Source organism: Camponotus vicinus, unplaced genomic scaffold, assembly GCF_025532165.1.
Source record: "Camponotus vicinus isolate PSW18456_S1 unplaced genomic scaffold, iyCamVici1.0 SCAF_2, whole genome shotgun sequence".
In the NCBI taxonomy this organism is placed as follows: domain Eukaryota; kingdom Metazoa; phylum Arthropoda; class Insecta; order Hymenoptera; family Formicidae; genus Camponotus; species Camponotus vicinus.
Window position 1 is genome coordinate 18,770,229 of NW_028141956.1, and position 18,678 is coordinate 18,788,906.

Here is an 18,678-nt window from a genome sequence, read left to right on the forward strand (position 1 = left end):
GAGAGAGAGGGGCCCTAGCTGAGCGCCATCTCTGGGCGCTTGGCGGAGGCTTAAATCTAACGCAGTGCCGCGCTCGGCCGCTAGTCGGAGTTCGGTGTCATAGCGCGCCTTGGCGCGCTTTTCAAATGCGCTGAAAGAAACTTAGAAGATTTACATGAAAGTTCGTGGAAAAATCAGGCGCGGGATGTAACACCTCCCCCCTTAGATGAAAATGTTGGACGATGTTCCAACATTTTCCATGTATAATCTAAAGTAATGTAAATTATTTCGCACGCTCTTATATTCTATGTATAATATGCTTAGAACTATTTTGTGTGCACTACACGTTTTCGTTCAAAAGTTTTCGAAGTTCTCGGTAGTCACGCACTTCACTTATTGGGGGTTCTATGGGGGTTGGTCGAATGTCTTCGGTTATTGGGAGGGCTTTAGGGGGCTGATTTTCTGGCGTCGAAAGGGGTTTGGAGGATCGCTGATTCTCGTCGTCCATTCGTCGTCTTGGTGATCCTGTGTACAGGAGCAGGTTCGTCATTGAAGTCCATACCGCTCCCAGTAGATGCAGGCTCCATCCGTATATCGAATGCAATGCGTATCCGTGGATGATGGTGTCCACGATTAGCTTTATTAATCGGATTATTATGAAAATTCCGATCACACCTGCGCTGGCCGATCCGAATGTGATAAATCCTGTCCACAATTTTTGCCCTGCGTTCTCCGCGATCTGGTCCAAGGATTTTTCGTCTAGCAGGTTTAGCATGGATATGCTTCCTGCTGGTATTTCTCGTCCCATGGCCCCTCTCGCTATTGTATTCAGCATCGAAGGTTTTTCCATAGGGAACATTATGTGGTCGCGGAGTCTGTCTAGATCTTCGCTGGTATAGATGCCGCTGGTGGCGAGAGAGGAGGGGCTCACGTATTTCCAGGTGGGTTTCGTGAGCGGTTGGATGATCGAAGGTGCCGCCGCCTCTTGTGGTCGTGGCATCAGGCGGTACCAGCTGCCGTGTATGTTGTACATAACTGGCAGGAATTCGTTGCAGTCCCTCGGCGTTCCTTTTTTGGTGAGTATCCTTGTCCTTGGTAGCATGAATAATGATTGATTTTTGTACGTTACCGGGATTTCGTTATAGCAGACGTCCGTTGGTCGTACTCGGCATTCTACAGCTAGACATTTGACCAGGTGTAGGGCTTCTCCCGCCATGACTGCGGTGTATCCAGGTGCCTTCATTATTCGATGCGCCATTTCGTCAGGGGCGAAACTGGCGAGCGAGAGCGCGTTTTGTAATATCTCTTTTTCGAGCGCGCATTTTTGTTCCATTATGTCGCGGTAGAGTCGCGTCAGTTGTGTTTTAATATGTTTTTCTACGTATATAAATTTAGAATTTACATACGAGAAAATGTCTAAGTTACTGACGGATATTCTTGTGCGGATTTTGAATGTTCTTCCCTTTTCTGTTTCCAGTACGAATAACTTTGGGTGTTCCGTCAGCATGAGTTTGTAGCCACACAGTGTCATCTCAGTGGTTTTGGTGAGGGCGAAGGTCGTTTCCTTCGTTGTCACTGTGTAAACGGTTGGCGTCTCGGTGTTTGTCTGTGCCGTGAGTTTATCGGCTGGGCCCTCGTATAGCACGTCGTATTGGTCGAAGTGGCAGCTGTCCCTTGGCGTGATAGTCCAGTAGGTCTCCGAGCCGTCGTGGTCCATGCATTCTCCCGTGAGTGCTTTGCAGTGCACCCCGGATGGTAGGATCAACTCGTTAGTATTTCTATCGATGACCGCGTCGAAGTTCCGAAGAGTTACTTTTACGACGGCCTGGACGACAGCACTTTCCCATGTTCCATAGGCATCTCCGTATTGAGTTCCGGTGCAACTTCCGTCCATGCTGGTGGTGCCGGCGAGGGTGACGCTTCGCACGTCCGTGCTGTTCCTCTTGAATGACTGGAGGATGCTTCGTTGACCTGTTCCTATGTCGATGGTTCCCGTGTCTTGCAGCTTTTTGCAGATGGATTCGGTGAGTTCTATTGTGTATTGGCGGCGTCCTCCTCGGACTATCGAGACGTGCGAGTGCATTCCACAATAGTATATCGTGCGGTCGACTTCGACTTTGCACTGCATCACGTGTGTGTGGTCATGGGTTGACATTTGTAACAGCTGTACGTAGGTGGCTTCCCTCTTAGGTTCTATGTTGTCGACGGCGCATTTACCGATGTCTAGGAGCGATAATGACGTTATATTTAATCCTTGTCCCCCGCAGTCGTATCCGATTAGACAGTATGATGCGGCAGGTAACAACAGGATTAGGGCAATGGCATGCGCTAAGATTTCCATGGTGATGGTGGCGATGTTCATGGTGCTGCGCTTGATTGAGTTGTGGTCGGTCCTCCGTCCGACTTCCTTTGATATAGCGGCTCTGGAGTGGGGAAGGCCTCCGTAGTGGGGGCGCGATGCGGTGAGTGTTTGAGCTTGTCTGCGTGTACTACACGGGTCCTGGTAGCGCTTATTGCTAGTCTTACATTGTGGCTCTTGAGAACCTCTAATATTTTGTAGGGGCCTACGTACTGGTCCCCTAGCTTCCCTTTCGAGGGTTCTTTAAGGAGGTATACGTTATCGCCTATCTTAAAATTACGCGTCCTAATTCTATGATCATAGTATCTTTTGGATTTTTCTTTGGCGCGCATTAGGTTTTCGCGTGCGATAGTTTGTGCGTCTTTGATGCTGTTGAAAAGTGTTGTAAGATATTCCGCGTAACTCTCGTTGGTCGTATCCGCAGTAACGGGATCGCTCGCAGGGGTCCGCGCGGTTTTACCGAACACGAGTTCATGCGGTGTGTACTGAGTGCCTTCGTGGACGCTAGTGTTGTAAGAGAGGGACGCTAACTTTAGGCACTTATCCCATTCGTTATTTTTATCCACGAACTGCTTCAGGTATTCCCACAAGACTTGGTGCGATCTTTCGACCGAGCCATTGGCTTGTGGTCTATACGCTGTGGTTCTGTAGTGCTTAATTCTAAACTTACGTGCTATGTTTCGCATAAGGCTATTTAAGAAATGCGATCCTTGGTCGGTTAGGATTGCTTTGGGAGCACCGAATGTGCATATAAACTCGTTGGTGAGCGCGTCGGCTACTTCTATGGCTCCGGCGTGTTGGAGCGGTATCACGAGCGAGTACTTAGTTAGGAGGTCCTGTATAGTAAGTATGTAACAGTTTTTTGACTGTGTCGTTGGTAATGGGCCCATGATATCCATGGAGATTTTGTCGAAGGCGGAGTCAGGGGTGTCCGTAAGCACCATGGGTTGCCGAGTTTTTGTTCTTACTAACTTTTTTAGTTGACAAGCACGGCAGTTTTTTATGAATGATTGGACGTCGGCTTTCATTCCCGACCAAAAATACTTTTTCTTTACTCGTCTATATGTTTTCGTGACGCCCTTGTGTCCGCCGACGGCAGAACAGTGATTTTCCGACAGGATCTGTTGCCTACTCTCTTCTGGGGGTATCGTAATTTCATTCTTACAAATAAAGATTCTAATACTAGTTTCGCTTAGGGTTCGGGTGAGTTGCATATACACCGTTTCCCAAGGTACATTGTCAACGTTACCTCTGGCGATAGAGATAGATTGTAGGCCGAGTTCGGTGACGACGTCTAGCAAGGAATGCATCGTTTCCTTCACGATTTCTTTTTCCGTGATTCCTGATACTCTATCTTTAATGATTAGTGATATAATGCGTCGCGAGCCATTCCGGTCGACTCGGGCTCTGCCTAGCGTCGCATTTTTAATTAGTGGGAGCGACTTAGTGTCTGCAAGCATGCGAGCCCCTTGGTCGATCGGAATGCCTTGTTGCGTGGTGAAAATAACTAAGTTGTCGCGTCGTGTCGTGAAGTTATCAGGTATCGTTATTACGTTAGGTCCCACTGGGTTTCGTATAATAGCGGGTTCATTTGGATTTTCAAACGGTCGTTCGTCGTCATCGGACTCTGTGCTACTTTCGGATTCCGCGTCGCTTTCGGCGTTAGCCTCGCTTTCGCTGTTCGCGTACTCCTCAGCTTCGTTTAGCTGGTTGCAGGGTAAGGTCGAGGGCGTTCCCTCCGCATTGATTGGCGTGCCGGTCTCTCTAGTGCCTGGTTTTGGCACTGCGGAAAATAAAGATTCGTCTGAGTCGGATGATATAGGATCGTTTTCGAGGATTAGGATTTGTTGGGTTTTCGCGGCAGGTGTGGGAGTCGGATTTCGCGAGAGTGCGTCCGCGTTTACATTGGTTTTTCCCGCTTTGTACATTACCTCGTATTCGTATTCCGCTAGTTTTAAACGCCAGCGTACGAGTCGCGAAGTGGGGTCTTTTACCGAATGTAACCACACGAGCGGTTTGTGGTCCGTTACTAACACGAACTTCCGTCCATACAGATAGGGTCGGAAGTGATTGACACAGTACACGATGGCGAGGAGTTCTTTCTCTATTGTGGAATAATTTTGCTCTGCGTTGTTGAGTAAACGCGATGCATACGCGATGGGTAGATCTTTTCCGACGACACCTTGGCTCAGGATTCCGCCTATGGCGTATCCCGAGGCGTCTGTCGTGAGCACGAATGCTTTGGTGAAGTCGGGATATTGTAGGATGGGTTGTGTGCAAAGGGAGTCACGGAGGGTTATGAATGATTGCTCTTGTTCTGGACTCCAATTAAATTCCTTGTCCTTTTTTAATAATTCCGTGAGGGGGTGCGCGAGTTTGGAAAAATTCGGGATGAAACGACGGTAGTATCCCGCGAGGCCTAGGAATTGTTTAATGTTTTTTGCATGTCTCGGCCTGGGAAATTCTTTAACCGCGCGGACCTTCTCGGGGTCCGGTTTCACTCCCTTATCGCTGATAATGTGCCCTAGATAGCCGACTTCTTTTCTTAGGAATTCGCACTTATCGGGCTGTAATCTTAGGTTAGCTCTCTTCAATCTTTCCGCTAATTTATCGAACTTGAGCTCGTGTTCACGCAGGGAGCTCGCGTATAGTACGATATCATCGAGATACACGAAGAGCTCTATGCCTTGTAGTCCCGATAATACCTGATCCATCAGGCGTTGGAATGTCGCGGGCGCGTTTTTTAGACCGAAGGGCATACGGTTGAATTCGTAATGTCCATGGGGGGTGGAGAATGCGGTCTTTTTCGCGTGTGCTTCGTGCATTGGTATTTGGTGGAATCCTGATGCAAGGTCAAACACACTAAAGTACTTCGCACTTCCCAGTTGGTCTAGTATTTCCGTAATGTTCGGGAGGGGATACGCGTCGCCTATGGTTTTTTCGTTTAGAGCGCGATAATCTATTACCATGCGCCATCTTTTGTTGCCCTTGGAATCGGGTTTCTTAGGGACGATCCATAAGGGGGAGTTATAGGGGGAATCTGAGGGTTTAATGACGTCGTTGTTTAGAAGTTCTCCAATTTGTTTATCTATTTCCTCTTTGTGGATCGGCGGGAAGCGGTATTGTTTAGTGTTAATTGGTTGTTCGTCGGTCGTGGGGATTTTATGGGATATAATAGTCGTGTGTTCTAATTTGTCCGCCGGTAATCTAAATAAATCATTATGTCTCTGTATAAGTCGTGACACGTGGCTGTGTTCCTCAGGGTTTAAGTGTTCTAGTCGGAGTGCGTCTCGGATGGCTTGTAGGCGTTCGTAGTTGTCTGGGGTCGATTCAGTGGAGATTGCCAGTGCTTGGCCGGTTGCTGCCTGTTTGGCTTCGGATTCAGTGGGTGGGTCGCTTAATGTGGTTTCTATTTCCCACAGTTCTACTGTCGGTACGATCAGTTCCCTGTCGGTATCACCGGAGTTTATCGCGTGTAGGTATGCTCTGCCATTCCGGTTCTCAACCACTGCTTCCCCTAGGTAGATGTCCTTGCCGACGCTAAGTCGCGGGACGTAGCCTACCGTGATATCTAGATTTGGTACTTTGATATAGAAGGTTGCGCGTGATCTAGCAGGTATCACGACGGTGTCGTGATCGGTGAAGGGTATTCGGATTCCTTGCCATGCGACGTATCTTTCCTGCAGATGTATATTCGACGCGTCGCGGAGGAAATCGTTGCCTAGGATACCTTCTTGCGGTATCGGAAAATTGTCGTTTACTACGTGTAGCTCTAGAGGGTGACCCGAGTAGTAAACTTGTATGGACCCGAGCGTTTTGATCCTGCCTTCCGTTATACCGCAGAGATACAACTTATCGGTTTCGCGGATGCTAGTCTCGGGATGAACGTTCCGTCGTTTAATAAGATTAGGAGAGGCGCCAGTGTCCACCATAAAGGAGGTTTTCTGTGAGAGTCCGTCGACGGCTAACGCAACGGTAGGCGCGTGTGGGAAGTTCTGCGGGTTTAGTGTCGCTATTCGGAATTCCCGGCGGGAATCGCGTCTATTGGGTTTACCGGGCGTATTTCGCGCATCGGGGGCCCTTGGCGAGCGTCGCCCGTCTGTCTCGCAGGGCCTTCCGGGTTTCCCTGGTTTTGCTGTCGAGCGTTATTATATGCGCGTTTTCGGCACTCGCTAATTTCATGCCCGAGGTTTTTACAGTACCTGCACTGCTTTATTTCTCGGCTTGCGTCCGGGTGGTCTGACGTTTTTGATGAAGGGTCGCGGGACGCGTTGGTGGGGCGATTATTATTATCGGGGTAGGAGTTAGTACGCGGGTAGTCGTTCCGGGTGCGATCCGGATATTGGGGTGCATTGCGCGAGTATTCTGTGCGTGGGTATGATCCTTGTGAGCGATCAAGTCGTGGTTGTCCGTACGGTGGGCGATCCGTGTGGGTGGTTACTGCTGGGTTCTCGCGATTTGATCTGGGGTCGTTGTAGCGTTCCCGTGGAGGTATGAGGGGTGGGAGTTGTCGTCTGGTATAGTTTCTACCCTCATAGTCTCTGTCTTGTCGCTCGCGCGTGCCGAATCGAGTCTTATCTAATTCTTGTTCTTTCGCGATTGTTTTGGCGACGGAGAATGCTTCGAATGGCTTCTGATAAAGTCTTTCTTTCATTTGTAAACGATATTCTAGCGGTAATCCTTTGCAGAAGGACCGTCCTGTTAATAGATCGATTTCGGCTTCGGTCGCGGGTGCGATGATTCCAGTTTCGCGACGTTCGGCGTCTAGGATCGCGGCGCGGAGTTCTTTTACTGGACTGATGTAATCTAGTATATGTTCTTGCGGTCTTAGGAAGATCATGCTTAGCTCACCGCGATGTTGGTCTATAGTTTTCTTAGATCCGAAGGCTGCGGTCAGGAGGTCTATCAATTGAGTAATATTGTCGCAGGGTTCGTCTTCCACGGCGCTATAGGCTTGCCCGCGTAATTTATTAATCAATAGCTTTGTAAGGTTCCGTTCCGCTGAGGGGGGAATGATTTCTCTGGCTCGTCGGCAAGCCTTGTTGAACTGGGATAGAGGGATATTATAGCCATCGAAGCTGGGAACTGAATCGGTGGCTTCGCGGAAGGAGACCTTGGGGAGTTGAGTCGGGCCGGGGGAAAGGTCGTATTGATATTCTTGGGAATCGCGTGTGTAAGTTCCTTGTCCGGAATGTCGTGGGGTTGAGTAATTTTCTCTACGGAGGAGCTCGACTTCTCGACGCAGTCGTTCGATCTCGAGGCGTACGTCGTCGCCCGCGCTTCGTGACGCATCATTGCCAGAGGCGTCTAGTTTAAGCGTTTCCATTTCTTTTTCCATTTGTTCGCGGTGTCGAATAAGGTCTTGTATGTTCCTCTCGTATTCCTCGCGTTGTTCCTTTAATAGCGCCGCCTCTTCCTTTAATCTCTCGGCCTTGGTATCTAATTTAGTTTGGATTGCTTCGATTTCCGCCTCTGTCAGCGGTTTACTCGTGGATTTCCCGCTACGGGTGTCCGGCATATCAGAAAAAGGGTTTTATTCCGAGTTCTTCTCGTATCCCACCGCTGTCACCAAATTTGTTACGTCCCGGGATGTCGCGGCTCTAAAAGAGAATTCGGACGTCGCGGGGCTCGATCGCTTTTTCGGGTCAAGCGAACCTATGCGGCTCTTCCCGGGGATACGTGCGATCTGAAGCGCTCGGAATTATTGTTCGGGCTCGGAGTCAGTGGACTCTTCGTCGGGGTACACGATAGGGATGACTATATTACCGTCTTGAGTTACTGGATGATTGGCAGGGTGTAGCCAATAGTCTAGAAGTCGCTCAGGGCACTCGGGGCATTCGTCGCTAATCCTGATGCTGCTTAATCTACTTCCACAGGAGTAACACCCGAATCCGATGGGTTCGCCAATTATAAGTCTATGTTTCGTCACGTAATTATACCGTAGACGTTCTTCAGCGGGCAGGGAATAATAACAGAATGCGCACAGAGCGGCTCTAGTTTGATTATTCGCGAAACCGCAAGCTTTCTGGCAAAAGCTCAGGGAGAGATCGGGGGTATTAAGGGGGGTCTGAGTGATCCGATCACGAAACACGCGGGATCGCATCGGGGAGGAGCGATTTTATCGGGTGAAATCCGATTTTCCAGGGATTTTCTTGAAAGTAGGTCTCGGTTGGGACTAAGTCCCTTTAACGCAGCGTCGGTTTAAAGGGATTCGGGAAAGTAGGTCACGGGGTAATTGGGTCAATTTATGTAGGTCACTGGGTCATCGCATTAAATCCCAAAATAAAATTAGGTCACTGGGTCAGTGGGTCATCGCGTTAAATCCCGAAATAAAAATTAGGTCACTGGGTCAGTGGGTCATCGCGTTAAATCCCAAAATAAAAATTAGGTCACTGGGTCAGTGGGTCATCGCGTTAAATCCCGAAGTTGAAAATAGGTTAGTAGGTCGTTGCGTTAAATCCCAAAGTTGAAAATAGGTTAGTAGGTCGTTGCGTTAAATCCCAAAGTTGAAAATAGGTTAGTAGGTCGTTGCGTTAAATCCCAAGCGTCGGATTAAATCCCAATTCATAATTTCGTTAATTACAGCTTAAGGAGAGGACCGCGGTCATTTATCACTATGAATTCGGGTTGTTGTTATTATTATTATTAGTATTTGGCTATTATTCGCGGAATAGAGCCGGTATTCGCGGTAATTCGCGGAGATAAGGCCGGGGATTTAATACAGAGAGACTCGATTGACCACTGGAATGTACCGCGGCGCCGAAGGGTCGGGCTAAGATCGTAAAAGTGAAACCTTATACAAAAACACGATGGGCCTGGCAAAAAGTCGTGACTTGCACAAACAGGAATTTTCAACCGTCACTTACCTCCAAGATGGCTTCGCTTCATTTCCTTTCAAGGATTAATTTCCACGTGGCCTGGCCGCGTTGATTAATCAGGCTGCACTGGTAGGCGGGGATCGCGGCGCTCCACGCGGGTCTCCGGGATGAACGGAAGCGGGTTGATGCGGCTGGTTATCAACGTCGATGGGGATGAGTCGTTCTGGCCACTTTATTAAGCACGTGGTTTTATTTGCACTCGCGAATAATTGTTCGTATTCTTTATCGTAGTGGTTTGTTTCTACGATATCGATATAATTGGTGGACGCGGCGTAGTAATGTCTCGCTATCATCCGACGGAGTTGATTTTTCCTACCGGCACGGCGTGTTTTAGGCATTGTAGAAAATTAAAGTCATATTCGGATTTTCTGTAGGCGTCGAGCGGCTTGTCCTCTCTGAGCCGTCACTTCAAATCAGAAATGATTGATTATGCTTCGGATTTTCTGTAGACGTCGAGCGGCTTGTCCTCTCTGAGTCGTCACTTTGAATCAGAAGTAATCAATTATGCTTCGTATTTTCTGTAGGCGACGAGCGGTTTGTCCTCTCTGTCGTCACTTCAAATACGAAAACTCGATTTAATTGTTATAATTTAGTAGCACGTGCCTGGTTAAGAATATCTGTATATTAACGTCGCGTCGCGTGGGATGTGGATTTATTGAATTAGGATTCTTTTGAATGATCACGAAGTTTAGCACACACTAATATATATTTCTAAAATAATACACAAAATGTAATATATTTAAACTAGCACTTAGATTCGAGAATGAATTTATAATGAATTTGGAATTTGAGTTAAGATTATGATATGGAATTAGAGTTAGAGTCCAGCTTAGGACTTGTCGGTTCGGTGTCGCGAGTTAGACTGCTTGAGTCTGGGCCCGCTCCGAGGTCCCTCGATTTCGGCGGCTCGACTGCTGCGGCGGTCGAAAGTGGGGAGCTTGGAGAGAGAGGGGCCCTAGCTGAGCGCCATCTCTGGGCGCTTGGCGGAGGCTTAAATCTAACGCAGTGCCGCGCTCGGCCGCTAGTCGGAGTTCGGTGTCATAGCGCGCCTTGGCGCGCTTTTCAAATGCGCTGAAAGAAACTTAGAAGATTTACATGAAAGTTCGTGGAAAAATCAGGCGCGGGATGTAACAGGCTATGTTTATAGGGTGACTTATTATTCTGCATGCAGCAAAGAGTTACGTATAAAATTTTATTCATAATAATTTCTTGACATTTCTTTATTATTTAGTTATTGTTTAGTAATTATTATTTAATTTAATATATTTATTGTTGAAATTTAATATATTAATATTTGATTTATTATACTTCTTTTACTATTTGATTTCTTTTACTCTTATATAATTATATACATTTATAAAATATTAAACCTTTTTAATATAGTAATTTTGATCAATCAAACTTTTATAATGATAATAGATTTTTGTATAGATTGATTTTTTTTAGTATATTTTTGTTAAGTTAATTTTTCATACGGCCAAATATTATTTGATTATTATTTTCAGTTGCTGGGACTTGGAATTCTTGCTACTTATTTATAACAAGCTGTCTTACGTTATTAGGAAGAGGATAAATATTATATATATAGGATCATAAAAAGTGTGTAAGTATGTATTATATTTTGGATGGTTTATTTAATAATTTCTATAGTAGATTTTCTTATACATTTATTATATTTTTCAGGTATCAAGACTCTGAGGAAAATTACTTCCTGATAGTGAACATATATATATATTTACGGGAACTCAACGAGGACCAAAAATTAAAATAATCTAGGATTTTTAAAGGAAATTCTTGCTTGATTAATTATATTTTATTCATTAATTATATTTTATATATATATTTTATTAATTATATTTTATTAAGAAATGTTTAAATCATTAATTTCTGAAAGAAGCTCGTTACTTTATAAAAGATTATTATTTGGTGATTATTGGCCATTTACATTTTGTAATTAAATAGTCAAAGTTAAATGTTATTCAATAATAATTAGAGTTTTATACAGACATATTTGGCCAATGGTATTAATGTACAGTAAAGATTTATTATAACGTTTAGAAAAATATTTATTCAAGGAAAATTTATTAATTTTGTTTCTCATGAATATAAAAAATATATATATATATTGTTAATTATTTTATTACTAATTATTATTACTGATTTTTAGAGCGTATTGTTTTAGTAACAATTATTATTCATGGGCATTAATTTTTTGTTTGACTTGGTACATTTATTTATTGTTTCATATTCTTATATGTACGTAGAATGTTAACTTTATAACTTTCCTTTTGTTATTGATGATTCTTTATAAATTTTCGTATTAATATTTTATGTGGCTCACTTTCGGAGCATTTGTTAGCATTTTTACTGTAGATATTTATTACAAAATATTAATTAATTATTTGATTTTCAGGTTTCAAAATTTATAATCGCTGCATCTCTTTTATGACAACCGAACATACTGTTTATTAAAAAGATACGCATGGGCTCAAAATCATTTATTAATAGAATTTAGGTGAGTATCGTTTGATAAAATATTTTGATTTATGCCTTTTCCTTTGTAGTAAGCGCATATACACGCATAGGGATATCCTTTTTTGGTTATATGTGATAACGGAATAATATGAATATTGAGTGAATATCTATATATATTGGTTACATATAATATAAAGTGGATTTATAGTGATTATATATAATTACAAGTAAAGATTATATAAGATACGAAATTCTTTATACTATTCTTCGAAACAAATTATATTTTATTCGTTAAGAATTATTTAAATCATTTTCCTTTTTAAAAGAAGCTTGTTATTTTACAAAGGATTATTATTTAGTCGTTACTGGTCATCTGTTTTTACGTTTTAATTTTATAATTAAATAATCAAAGTAAATATATTTATTATTTGATAATAATTAAACTTTTATATATATATATATGTTTTTCATTGTTTATTGATTTATGTCTTTTATTTGTCTAAATACTAATTAGTTATAATATTTTCAGGTTTCGGGATTCATGGCTATGGAAACCCTCCCATGCCAAACCCACCAGAAGAATGTGAAGGAACGCACAAAAGGCTATAAGCCAGTCACCGACGAATTTGTTCGCATACCGATTCATACGAAGTCTTGTTGCAAGTGTTTTTGACGGTTACATTATTTAGAGTGATTTGCTGAGAGTTTTTCTTGATAATAAAATTTCGAATAAATTTCTTTTCTTAGTAAAGTTAATTATTAAGATAAATATCATTATATACGACCAGTACCAGTACTGCTAATTCATTGTAATATTTTTCTGGCTATATACCACATCAATCAATGTATTGTATTAATATGAGATTATGGCGAATATATATATAAATATATATATATATATATATAGTATTTTGCTATTGATTTATGAAATTTCATAAGCGATTTTTAAGGTGATTGTATGAGGCTTTTGCAGCTTTATTAAAATTGCATAAATAATAATTATATATATATATTGAAATTCTTTTACGATTATTATAAATGACTGTTTCAAAGAGCCTATTACTTTTTCTTGATTGATAGATGTGTATAAGTCCAGCTTTCGGTTAGTACTGGTGGTTACTAGTATTTTGACTACATGAGAACTGATTATTATTAAATTGATGTATATATATATTGATTATATATAATATTATGACGCAAATATATAGTAATTATATATAGTATCGCGCAAAGATTATATAGGATGAGAGAATAAGTAGGGATTATACTTTTATAAGTAAGATTTTAAATTTTTCGTTGCGGGACGTAACAAGCGCTATTAGAAGGTCTAGAGAAAAATGCTGGGACGAGTTACTCTCGTCCCTAAACACGGACCCATGAGGGCGTCCGTACAAGATTGTACTCAAAAGGCACAGAGCCTGGACGCCCCCGGTGACGGAGAACCTGGAGCCGCAGCTCCTCAGCGACATCGTGGATACCCTCTTCCCACGTTTGGTGGAGGGGTCCACGCTAGAGTGGGGTCCAGATCTAGACGGACCGAGCGAACTGACCGAGGAGCAACTGGTCTCCGGGGTTGAACTTTCCCGGGCCGTCCGGAGGATCGGGTCTCGTAAGGCCCCAGATCCGGACGGCATACCGGGAAAGATATGGATTCGTGCCCTAGACTTTCTGGGCGCACGTCTGGAGCACATCTTCAACAAGTGCCTCAGACGCGGGCAGTTCCCCCAGCAGTGGAAGAAGGCCAAACTGGTCCTTCTTCCCAAGGCGGGCAGAGAAGCGGGTACCCCATCGGCATACAGGCCGATATGCCTGCTGGATGAGGTGGGTAAGATTTTCGAGAGGATTCTCGCGACCCGCCTCATCCAACACCTATCCCGGGAAGGAGACCTCCACGAGGAGCAGTACGGCTTCCGCGAGGGGAGATCCACGATCGACGCCATCAAGCGCGTGAGATCCTTCGCGGAGGTCGCGACGTCGGAGGGCAGGGTGTGCATGGCGATATCGCTGGATATCAAAAATGCGTTTAACACCCTGCTCTGGGACCGAGTGGGGGACGCCTTGCGCGAGCGCGGGGTCCCCTGCTACCTCGTGGGGGTCATAAGGGAGTATTTCCGGGACAGGAGTCTGGAGTATGTCGGCCGGGATGGCCGACATACCAGGGGTATCCGCTGCGGGGTCCCGCAGGGGTCCGTTCTGGGACCCCTACTCTGGGACCTCGCATACGACAAGGTACTCTGCCTGCCGCTCCCCCGCGGCTGCAGCGCCATCTGCTATGCGGATGACACGCTCGTTGTGGCCGTGGGGGATAGCTGGGGGGACGCAGCGGCCAGGGCCGAAATTGCGGTGGCACGCGTGGTGAGGGAGATCACTGATATGGGTCTCCAAGTGGCGGTGCCGAAAACGGAGGCGATGTTCTTCCATAACAAAGCCTCCGGAGCACCACCGCCGACCCATATCAGTGTCGGTGTTACGTCCCGCAACAAAAAAATTTAAAATCTTACTTATAAAAGTATAATCCCTACTTATTCTCTCATCCTATATAATCTTTGCGCGATACTATATATAATCACTATATATTTGCGTCATAATATTATATATAATCAATATATATATACATCAATTTAATAATAATCAGTTCTCATGTAGTCAAAATACTAGTAACCACCAGTACTAACCGAAAGCTGGACTTATACACATCTATCAATCAAGAAAAAGTAATAGGCTCTTTGAAACAGTCATTTATAATAATCGTAAAAGAATTTCAATATATATATAATTATTATTTATGCAATTTTAATAAAGCTGCAAAAGCCCCACACAATCACCCTAAAATCGCTTATGAAATTTCATAAATCAATAGCAAAATACTGTATATATATATATATATATATATATATATATATATATATTTATATATATATTCGCCATAATCTCATATTAATACAATACATTGATTGATGTGGTATATAGCCAGAAAAATATTACAATGAATTAGCAGTACTGGAACTGGTCGTATATAATGATATTTATCTTAATAATTAACTTTACTAAGAAAAGAAATTTATTCGAAATTTTATTATCAAGAAAAACTCTCAGCAAATCACTCTAAATAATGTAACCGTCAAAAACACTTGCAACAAGACTTCGTATGAATCGGTATGCGAACAAATTCGTCGGTGACTGGCTTATAGCCTTTTGTGCGTTCCTTCACATTCTTCTGGTAAATTTGGCATGGGAAAATTTCCATAGCCATGAATCCCGAAACCTGAAAATATTATAACTAATTAGTATTTAGACAAATAAAAGACGTAAATCAATAAACAATGAAAAACATATATATATATATAAAAGTTTAATTATTATCAAATAATAAATATATTTACTTTGATTATTTAATTATAAAATTAAAACGTAAAAACAGATGACCAGTAACGACTAAATAATAATCCTTTGTAAAATAACAAGCTTCTTTTAAAAAGGAAAATGATTTAAATAATTCTTAACGAATAAAATATAATTTGTTTCGAAGAATAGTATAAAGAATTTCGTATCTTATATAATCTTTACTTGTAATTATATATAATCACTATAAATCCACTTTATATTATATGTAACCAATATATATAGATATTCACTCAATATTCATATTATTCCGTTATCACATATAACCAAAAAAGGATATCCCTATGCGTGTATATGCGCTTACTACAAAGGAAAAGGCATAAATCAAAATATTTTATCAAACGATACTCACCTAAATTCTATTAATAAATGATTTTGAGCCCATGCGTATCTTTTTAATAAACAGTATGTTCGGTTGTCATAAAAGAGATGCAGCGATTATAAATTTTGAAACCTGAAAATCAAATAATTAATTAATATTTTGTAATAAATATCTACAGTAAAAATGCTAACAAATGCTCCGAAAGTGAGCCACATAAAATATTAATACGAAAATTTATAAAGAATCATCAATAACAAAAGGAAAGTTATAAAGTTAACATTCTACGTACATATAAGAATATGAAACAATAAATAAATGTACCAAGTCAAACAAAAAATTAATGCCCATGAATAATAATTGTTACTAAAACAATACGCTCTAAAAATCAGTAATAATAATTAGTAATAAAATAATTAACAATATATATATATATTTTTTATATTCATGAGAAACAAAATTAATAAATTTTCCTTGAATAAATATTTTTCTAAACGTTATAATAAATCTTTACTGTACATTAATACCATTGGCCAAATATGTCTGTATAAAACTCTAATTATTATTGAATAACATTTAACTTTGACTATTTAATTACAAAATGTAAATGGCCAATAATCACCAAATAATAATCTTTTATAAAGTAACGAGCTTCTTTCAGAAATTAATGATTTAAACATTTCTTAATAAAATATAATTAATAAAATATATATATAAAATATAATTAATGAATAAAATATAATTAATCAAGCAAGAATTTCCTTTAAAAATCCTAGATTATTTTAATTTTTGGTCCTCGTTGAGTTCCCGTAAATATATATATATGTTCACTATCAGGAAGTAATTTTCCTCAGAGTCTTGATACCTGAAAAATATAATAAATGTATAAGAAAATCTACTATAGAAATTATTAAATAAACCATCCAAAATATAATACATACTTACACACTTTTTATGATCCTATATATATAATATTTATCCTCTTCCTAATAACGTAAGACAGCTTCTTATAAATAAGTAGCAAGAATTCCAAGTCCCAGCAACTGAAAATAATAATCAAATAATATTTGGCCGTATGAAAAATTAACTTAACAAAAATATACTAAAAAAAATCAATCTATACAAAAATCTATTATCATTATAAAAGTTTGATTGATCAAAATTACTATATTAAAAAGGTTTAATATTTTATAAATGTATATAATTATATAAGAGTAAAAGAAATCAAATAGTAAAAGAAGTATAATAAATCAAATATTAATATATTAAATTTCAACAATAAATATATTAAATTAAATAATAATTACTAAACAATAACTAAATAATAAAGAAATGTCAAGAAATTATTATGAATAAAATTTTATACGTAACTCTTTGCTGCATGCAGAATAATAAGTCACCCTATAAACATAGCCTCCACTTGGTTGTCCACCGGGTGTCCCAATATTTTCATCACCTAACGAAAACGCTATACGGAAAAATAAAAATATATTTATTAATAAAATTCCTTAGAAATATATTTCAATAACAAACTACAAATATGCCTCCTCAAATATATAATCAACAGACTACATCTATCGAAATTTATACACGAGACCTCAATAGGTAGTAGTACGTGAAAGTGAGAGAGACCGCACTATCGGGTGACTCGCGCGAGTGAGAGAGACAGCGCTATACGTAATACCATATGTAAAAATTAATAAGAATTAAACCGCGAAACAAGCTCGGACAGACTTGTCACCCTCATTATTAGTATAAATACATATGTAGTTATTAATAAAAATTTAAAAGATAATGCATTAAAATACTAAAGGTACATAATATTATACATGAATACATATATTATATATATATATATATAATATATATTTTATAAATATATGATATAATTAAAATAAAACCTTTAATTCATTAATTAACTTATCAAAATAATAAACTTACCAAATAAACTTCCGAAATAATTCGCACAGATTCCTCAAAATCCTTTCAATGCTGCATATTCTTATATGGTTTAAGCCTGTCTGTTGTCCGTGAATAATCCATTGGTCCATATCCCTTCCAACATATATATATACTATATATGCAACCTAGACAAATAAGAAAAATTCAAATAATAACACGTTTAACCTCTAAGTATAAGAACATAATAATTAATACATTATAAAAATCTCTTTTCATATACGTATATTCTATATAGTTATTCAAATAAAACTTCACTACATAATAATAAATTATATAAAATCTAATTTCTTATTGCCAAATAATACATATATTTTTCATTTTGATTATTTAATTGCAAAATTTTATATACAATTAAAATATAATAAGTAAGCAATGATAACCAAATAATAAACCATTTTCATTATGTAAAAGCTCAACATTAATTAATGTATGTATATATTTAATAAATGACCGAAAGTTGTCAAGTCAAGCACATTCAAAATAATATTAAAATATTTCAAAATATCCAAAACTTATCCGCAATTAGAGGTGCATAGAGTTAATAAGTTATGGCCAGATGATCATATGTGAGTATTTTAATCCGCTCCGACAATAGTCTAATAAACGTTCTATATTGTCGATTAAAATACAGCCAAGCTATAAATGATATGCACCCTCGAATATCTTCTGTATAGAATGTCGTTTTACAAAATATCTGAAAAATATAATAACTATATAAGACAAATATATTAAATTATTTAAATTATTAATAATTATAAATAATAAAGATTCTGATTTAATAAAACCAATAATGCAAAATAAAGCTTATAACTCTTTACTATGTGCAGAATTATAAATCTATATAACTACTAAATAAATTTCGTTATAACAAAAATTTACACATATATAACACACATGAAATATAAAGTTTAAATAATAATAATACAAGGTAATAAATATACATATTAATAATAATAATGAATGTATGGTCTTGTAAAATTCATTATGCATGATTTTATTATTGAGACGAATAATAAGTCTCCTTATAAGAGCACAAGGCTAAGTCCAGCGTACCGTGTTATCTCCCCTATTACTTTGTTATCTCCCCTAATGTTCTCGACGTCCGTGCCGAGTCTTAATGCGAAAGGGACTCGCGAATATATAATGTATGAATGTTATAAGGAGCGCCTTCTTATTGCAAGAGTAATAAATCATTACGAAATTATAAATTATAAAAGAATATATATATATTATATAATAAATTAATCCATATCATTAACTAACAAGATCCAACAGTAATACATTTTTTAGCAAACTTTCAAGCC

General features: G+C 39.7%; 1 protein-coding gene across 1 annotated transcript; it reads right to left on the reverse strand.

Moving 5' to 3' along the window:
• Window positions 1-319: 319 nt before the first annotated feature.
• Window positions 320-1,312, reverse strand: LOC145967112 (uncharacterized). The gene has a single exon (XM_083091774.1). It carries the CDS (start codon window positions 1,310-1,312, stop codon window positions 320-322), a length of 993 nt encoding a protein of 330 aa, XP_082947900.1.
• Window positions 1,313-18,678: the final 17,366 nt, after the last annotated feature.

Excerpts from the sequence above, each read along its gene's own strand:
- LOC145967112 (XM_083091774.1), bottom strand. The coding sequence starts at position 1,312 with ATGGAACAAAAATGCGCGCTCGAAAAAGAGATATTACAAAACGCGCTC.